Source organism: Mercenaria mercenaria, chromosome 9 (genome assembly GCF_021730395.1).
Source record: "Mercenaria mercenaria strain notata chromosome 9, MADL_Memer_1, whole genome shotgun sequence".
NCBI lineage: Eukaryota > Metazoa > Mollusca > Bivalvia > Venerida > Veneridae > Mercenaria > Mercenaria mercenaria.
In genome coordinates, this window is record NC_069369.1 from 9,880,728 (window position 1) to 9,889,023 (window position 8,296).

The window sequence follows — 8,296 nt, forward strand, 5'->3', positions numbered from 1 at the left end:
TCTTTACTAATTAAGCTAGTATTGAAACAAACTTTATTAAGGTTATTATACATTTCGTTTTATAGGATGATTGTATATTTGGAAACTAATTAAATCTAAACAGGTAAGGAGAAGTTGTGGTAGGAAACTGTGATACGATTTCCTTAGGAAACCTTAAGCTTAATACTTAAACTAGTTAAGAAATTCCGTATTTTTGAGAATAAAAAGGCAGTCTATTAGGTACGTTCTGTAGTTTTCTATTCCTTTATAGACAATAAATATTTGATATATCAGAAACAATATTTTATAATATTTAAAGTTTTAACTTTAAGAATGAACATTTATCACGAATTCCTTAACATTGTTATAATAGGTAAAGAATAAAACAGATAAAATATACATAACTTATATATAATTATATCAGACAAAATGAAATGACACTATCGAAAATGCTGCTAACATATTGGTTTGATTAATAAATTGTTAGCCATTTCATTTTCTTATATTTTGCCGTAACAGTAGCAAACTGCATTAATGTTTCACTTGGATGTACAAACTATTAAGTTTAATCCATTGTCCTGAAGAAAACAAAGAAACTGACATGTTCTATTTATATGCTTATTACTTTAATATTAACTCGTTTGATACAGTCTGACAGGAAAATAAAATCATTAAAACTAAAATATTTTTTTTTTATCTGTTATTTACTCTTCTATTTAAGTGGCACTATGTATAACATGCTATACCTGTCTACACATCCCTGCTCAACGGGAGGACATAAACGTTTGTACAGAATGTGAGGAAATGATACAAGAAAATATACAGAGAACGTTGATCGACATTCACATGTCAAGTCTTTGTTTAGTATGTATCACGTGTTTTGTACGAAGCAGCTTTGCTTTAGTATTACAATTATTAGGCAGATCCTTAGGTTTATGTCTAAGAGACGGTACAAATCGTATTTATTTGAATAAAACGCATTTGAGCCGCACCATGAGAAAACCAACATAGTGCGTTCGCGACCAGCATGGATCCAGACCAGCCTGCGCATCCGCGCAGTCTGGTCAGGATCCATACTGTTCGCTTCCAAACCCAATTGCAATTAGAGAAACCGTTAGCGAACAGGATGGATTCTGATCAGACTGCGCGGATGCGCATGCTGATCTTGATCCAAGCTGGTCACAAATGCACTATGTTGGTTTTCTCATGGCGCGGCTCATTTAGTGATTATTTCCCTATGAATATTTATATTCAATATACAATTTGCATGGAAAGAAAAAAAAACGTTTATTATCGTATTAACGACTTTGGTGTACATGTTATAATATCAATTAATGCTCTTTTCGCGAGATTGCACGTGCAATCAAACGCCATTCACAAAAGATCATGGACAAAATGGCGTCGTTAAGTTTTTTCAAAATTGGTCAAAGGATATTAAGTTATAGCTTAAGCGAGTGCGATTCATTTATTTTATGTGGTTCATACCCACATAAACGCACCAAAATACCATTAAATTCTTAAATAAAATCATTAGATATTTCCTTTATATTACTTTTGAATTTGTTTTTGTTTTGTGTCGATAAATCAACGAATATAAATGATAAGCCATTGTACATAACGGAAATCTTTATGCTCTTGGGGGCTGCACGAAATCTTGCCAGTTTTACAGTATATAAACTTTTCTGTTGACTATACATGACAGCATATAAAATTGTATAATGATTGTATATTATAGTATATCAACTTGTTTTATTAATTTACTTGCAGGAGGAAAATCATGACCTCAGCCCTATTCTGGGTGGTGCGAGAAATTCAGAAATTTTGACAGTAAGTACATTTTCTCATAGGAATTACAGTTCGTATTTAGAAGCAATTTGTATGGTCGCACTGGTACAAACGCACATGAAATACATTATTCGTACTAACGCATGTATAAGTCAAATCATTTGTAAGTTCAAACACTTATTAAAACGTGGCTGAATTTTAACAGAAATATCCAGCAATCTTAGGTTAAGTGCCATAAAAGGTAATTGTTATATTTACACGTCTGAATTAGTCGGAGTCGTTAATAAAAAAAAATATTTATTGTGTCTTAACACATTTATCATTGTACACCTGCAACGTATTCAAAACGTAGTCATGAGCTTGGTACTTCCACGCTTTTAAGGACCCAGTCATTACGATTTGCTATTACAGCTGAAACATCTTTCTGCTCCGTAAAAAATACAAATCTGGCTGACAAGGAGACAACGTAAAACACATTACTCATCTTCCAAATTAAGGATGCTTGAAAGTAAAAAGTAAAGTGAAGCTCGCTTAGAAATTCCTGACATTGATATCTCGATTATCATTATACATACATAAGGAAATGTAACAATAATTTATTTCGTCACACTAATACGTCCGTTTAAGTAAAACGCGACCGTTTAAGTAAGGCACGACCGTTTAAGTAAGGCACGACAAGGCACGACCGTTTAAGTAAGGCACGACCGTTTCAGTAGGGCACGACCGTTTCAGTAGGGCACGACCGTTTAATTAAGGCACGACCGTTTCAGTAGGGCACGACCGTTTAAGTAAGGCACGACCGTTTAAGTAAGGCACGACCATTTCAGTAGGGCACGACCGTTTAAGTAGGGCACGACCGTTTAATTAAGGCACGACCGTTTAATTAAGGCACGACCGTTTAAGTAAGGCACGACCGTTTAAGTAGGACACGACCGTTTAAGTAGGGCACGACCGTTTAAGTAGGGCACGACCGATTAAGTAGGGCACGACCGTTTAATTAAGGCACAACCGTTTAAGTAGGGCACGACCGTTTAATTAAGGCACGACCGTTTAAGTAAGGCACGACCGTTTAATTAAGGCACGACCGTTTAAGTAAGGCACGACCGTTTAAGTAAGGCACGACCGTTTAAGTAAGGCACGACCGTTTAAGTAGGGCACGACCGTTTAAGTAAGGCGCGACCGTTTAAGTAGGGCACGACCGTTTAAGTAAGGCACGACCGTTTAAGTAAGGCGCGGGTTGTACTACTTCCTGTTTGTACATTAACAAGAGGGTCTAGAATTGTCTAAAGATTTGTAGAAAAGCAATTATATTTAAAATAAAATGGAATTGGTCTCGGTACAGCCGGGATGCTTTGAAAGATAATTAGTGTATACCAAATTAATGGAAATACAGGGACACCTCTGATTTGTAATTGTATAGATAGGCTGTCAAGAAGGACAATACTTTTCTCGTAATCACATTTTCTTTTATATATTCCTACTTTTCCAATTTTTTTTTCATAAAAAAACGCTTGATTAACCCTATAATGTGTGCGTCGATATAGCTAGTTATTCTGTAAATTAATATTCTTTTCATCTAGATTAACTTTAAAAATACGTCAGTTATGTCTATTTGTATAACTATATTATAACCATGCAAATTTTCATTCGTATTTCCATCATTTGCATAATCTTATACAGTATTGTGTGGTCTGCTTACTTTGTGTCTAATATTTTTAATCATGTTCATGTATGATTTCTAAATTTCTCTGAAAAAAAAAAGCTATTTTCCTTACTTTTAGTGGCACTTGAATGCCTGTATAGATAGATCACATGCCCGAGTATGGCGGACAAATAAATTTGAATGTAGATAATCGGAGCTCATAACTCTACTTGAATTCTACAGTAGAAATGTAAAATATGCATGTCTTATATAATTATACGCCGTGATAGCATTATATTGTGTACTGTTGTTCCTTGTTGTGTGATAATGTATGAGATTTACTCAGTCCATCCTCGTGTGAAACTGATATAGAGTTGCACTTTGCGTGTCTGTGTGCATATTTTTGGTGTTTGTATGTTACGTTTAGCAAATTATTTTATCATGTAACAAGAAACTTTAATATGTTTACGTAAGAATCTTAATCACCTGGTAGCTAGTCAATAATAAGAAAACATATGACAGAGTTACTTATAAATATATATAGTTGATACAAGTTCGCCACGCCTGGAATATGCGTGCTAAGAAATATGCTCTTCTTTTAAAGAATTATTTGTTCGTAATATATTGATTTTAATTGCATAAAATCCTCATCAAATCTTCTTATCGTAATTTCTCATATTTTCAAATAAGAAAATTGGGCCTACTTTGTTTTTTGTTCTGAATGTCGTTATGTTGTTCCATACTACAAGTGCAAAACATTTATTATTACATGACTGTATTCTATTGTTTCTCTGATTGGCTGAAAACGGTTCGAAAAGTAATGAGTACAAATCATATCAACTTATATTGGGTTATAAATAGTACGATAATAAAAATAGATCGGAAGTAGGTGCTTGGAAAACCAATATCAACCTGATTTGGTCTATAAACAGACGGCAATATTACCAATTTCAATCAAGACTGACTATACATCTATTCATGTAATAAAACAATTATTGACTTTTTCATAGGTTGATATTAGGATTTATCAACCCTCAAAAAGCTATATTCACCTCGCATTCGGCTCGGTGAATATAACTTTTTTCGGGTTGATAAATCCTGATATCAACCTATGAAAAAGTCGATAATTGTATAATGATAGAAGTTTCTGTACTATTGGTCCAAAACCGTGGAATGAACTGAGTTAGAACTACGCAAAAGTAAATCACTAGGTACATTACAAAAATTCTTAAAACACTGTATTTCAGAGACGTCATGGCATTGTTTTAACGTTTTTGATAATTGTTTTATTTACAGTAGGTCATAGTTTTAAAACTTTTGTAAAGATTTTTTACATTTTATCATTTATATTTTCAAGGTTTGCACAGCTCTATATGCAGCCCGTCTGGGCGTACCATGTAAGGCTTTAAGCACTGGTATTCGGTAATAGGTGTAAATGGCCTTAGGGGACAGGGTGCAGTCATGACTGTTTTGTTTAAACAAAGTTATTATTATTATCATTATTAATATTATTATGTACAACGCCATTGAATATGTCATTGTACAGAAATAGGCGTTTAATCAAATTATTCAGTTTCAGTTTCAGTTTGTTTTTTTTTATAAAACTTTATATTATTTTTAGCTCATAATTTAATTATGACTACCGGATTAGGCTCTACCGAAAGTAACTAATCCTTTATCGATAATCCTCGACAATACTTGGCACCTGCTTTTCATTGGGTTTTATATTCTATACAGCAATTCAGGACATTCCGACATATTTATGACTAAATTTGTGTCCATGATGAATGGAATTACATATATTATTTTTTACTTCTTGTCCTATCATGACAAAGAAAATCTATTTTTACATCCATATTATAGACATTATATTCTTGTAAAGGCAAGAGTATTATTTTTCATCTTTAATCATGGTGATAGTTCTAGTTTCTAGCTAATAGTATATCATTTTCGTAATAGAAATAGAAACCTGTAGAACACACACAACATTGTAATCAAATAGCTATGCTTCCTTTGTATACCGTAAACAATTTTTGTCAAGATGTGTATTTTTGTAATATTTGTTTCCATAGTTATAATCACAAACATGTGGGCCATATAGGAACTTATTATGAATCCGTCATAAAGCAATTTGTTCCTTTCGTATGTCGTAGGCCTTAAAAGCCACATTGTTCCATGACTGAAAGAAAAAACTGAAAATGTTTTTTTTTTTTTGTTTCAGACAAGAGAAGAACTGTATACCAGCGTTCAGGGGTTCGTTCTCGAATTACAGATGATACAGACCGCGTGGAGAATACATGTAAATCGGGACCAATGTCTGCATCATAACCTACATAAACAGTTTAAAAAGCTTATTTGTTTGTTGAGGGCAGCCAATCAGAATCTAGAGGACTGCATTATTTCGAGACAGTACCAATCCCCTAGATTTTTTTCAGACACAATTGATCGCGCGGAAAATTTTGTCAGAGACGTTTATTCAACTCTTAACGGATACGTATCAGGATAGAAATAGATATGGTAAAAAGCTATTGTGTTCAGTAGTTTAAAAACGCAAAAAAATGATCAACTACTTTCGTTTGAACTCTGGAGATTTTTAATCTTCAATTGTCGAGGACGTTATTATATTTTAAAAATGTAACAGTTTTAAAATTTATTATGATCGTTCTGAAATACAGTCTCTTTTAAAACTGTATTTCAAAGTTAATTTCGTCTGATTAAATTTTACTTTGTTGAGATGTTATGTTTACAGGGTAGTTTTGAAACTGTTTGGGTCGGCAGAATTTCTTTACTATTGTAAGCGCTTATTCTCAGGGGAAAATATAATCACATTGTATTACTTATCTTTTTTTTTTATTTAAATCACTTATGTTATGTAGGTTTCAGTCCGTGTACAAGAATTCATGTTTATGTAAACTGTTATTTTAATGTCTTACATCTTCATATATAATAAAATCTATTATATCAGTCAATGTATGTTTTTGTTTTATTCTCTGAAATAAATATTACGTTTCTAACAGAAATGTCTATCGTTGTACTCATTTTATATAAAATATATTAAGCAATTATGTATATTCTTAATCAAAGAAATTATTTCAAGAGTGATTTAAGCATCATAACATATGCATACTGTTACTTTTTAAAACTATTTTGATAATAAATTTCATGTTTATGTGCCTGAAATTTGTTTAAAAACTGTTTGGATTTCAAAACATCTATAAAGACGATCCTTTGGAAGCATAAAATGCAAACAAGAAAATAACAGGCGATTCAGTTTGTGTCTTATACTCAGAAATATTTAAATGTACAACACTCTCATGCCTCATAGCAGCAGCTAAAGTTGAATCTGTTATCGTAAATTTGAGTTTACTCCATATTCCAAAAGGATAAGTCACTGTGGCTAACTACGATATGTTGTTAAAAATGAATGGCGCGCAAAATATTTCTACAGAGAGAGAGAGAGAGATTCTGCTTGTTATAGTCATTTCCGTATGACAGGGTTTTCGATGCACATCAGCATTATTTCCCTTCGCAAAATGGTATATAAATGGAGATAAGAATTTTCCAATACAGATAATCATTCATAAATGAGAGGTTATAACAAAACTACATTTGAGAGGACATACAAAAGTCAATTCAACTTCCGTTTTCTGTTCAGTTTTCAGAAATTTCCAAATTTTTATTATTTATTTTTAACACAATTACTCCTATCAAAGGGTGCGGCAGGAATTACATGTTTGATCCAAGGTTTATGACTACAACCTTTAATTAACCTGAGAAATCCAAATTTGTTATAACTCAATAAGGAATATTGACTTTAGATATGCACAAACGTTCAGCCTTCTTTGCCGAACATGGGCAAAATTATTTACCAAAACTGGCGTCTTCAGTAATATACTCAAAATGGCAGTGTTCGTGCGCTGCATGAATATTAACCGATTTTTGCATAATTATAAGAGGCCTTAGAATTCCTGACAGCAATTGCTATTGCTTTAAAGTATTTTACTTATGTTTCCTAATTTATTCTTTTCATGCCAGTTGATCATGAATGTTAAAACTAACTGAAAGAGAGTGCTTAAAGAAACTAAATGTAATTCTTAACTATAACATATTTGTTGATAGTTTTCCTATGCCACGCGTTTATTTAAGGTGCAAAAATAGATTATACTGGCATTTCTTGTATTTGTATTATAATTCTCTTATTTGAGACTATGATAAATCAGTATTTTGTGGCATTGCGTCTCACTTTCATAGAATTTGGATTTGTAGGGAAGGACTCTTCATTAATCAGTACGAAGGCAATGTCACGTGTCAATGTCTAGTCACCACGTTCCGCCAGGATTTAATTGTTACTTTACACACATGTTGTCCTGTTTTTCACAGATTATAGCATAGTGATTCCCTTGCTTCGTATTATCTTCAGTCTTATGTTTTTGTTTGATGCGCTTGACTCTGTATTTTATCACAATAGGAATAGTCTCTCCGTACTTGGATTCAGTGTCGTTATATTTTCTGGTCTTTTGGGATACGTGGAGTCCATGCGATACATGTATAATAGAGTTCCGCTTAAGCCGGTGCTAGTGGGCGTGAGAGGTGTTGCACTTTCCATTACCTCTCATGAACAAACTCTGTCAAACCGAGTCTGCTATTATTTTGCTTGGTTGCATTCTGTGCTTCCAAAGGATCTTCTTACAGATTTTAGTATATAGCTTAGTTTTTTAAGCTTACAGATATCAATCTTCTATCAAGTCAGAATGTTTTTCATATATTCATATATTTCTGCACTAGACTAGTTATTTCTTTAATTCAAATGCATGTTCTGTGGTCTGTTTTAGATGGAATTTAGTGTGTTTTAGAATACATTTGATGATGCATATATATCTTGCTTAACAG

At 32.8% G+C, this 8,296-nt stretch overlaps 1 protein-coding gene across 1 annotated transcript; it reads left to right on the plus strand.

Annotated features, from left to right (window-relative positions):
• The first annotated feature begins 276 nt into the window (after positions 1-276).
• Positions 277-6,375, plus strand: LOC123547725 (uncharacterized). The gene is made up of 4 exons (XM_045334985.2): positions 277-352; positions 701-843; positions 1,747-1,806; positions 5,628-6,375. The coding sequence occupies exons 1-4, from the start codon at positions 313-315 to the stop codon at positions 5,910-5,912; spliced, it is 528 nt and encodes a 175-aa protein (XP_045190920.2). The 5' UTR covers positions 277-312; the 3' UTR covers positions 5,913-6,375.
• Positions 6,376-8,296: the final 1,921 nt, after the last annotated feature.

Bases quoted from the DNA above. Each gene is read 5' to 3' on its own strand.
- LOC123547725 (XM_045334985.2), top strand. From the start codon at position 313: ATGAACATTTATCACGAATTCCTTAACATTGTTATAATAG. The intron at 844-1,746 runs GTATGTATCACG...ATTTACTTGCAG, and splicing joins ACATGTCAAGTCTTTGTTTA to GAGGAAAATCATGACCTCAG. The intron at 1,807-5,627 runs GTAAGTACATTT...TTTTTGTTTCAG, and splicing joins GAAATTCAGAAATTTTGACA to ACAAGAGAAGAACTGTATAC.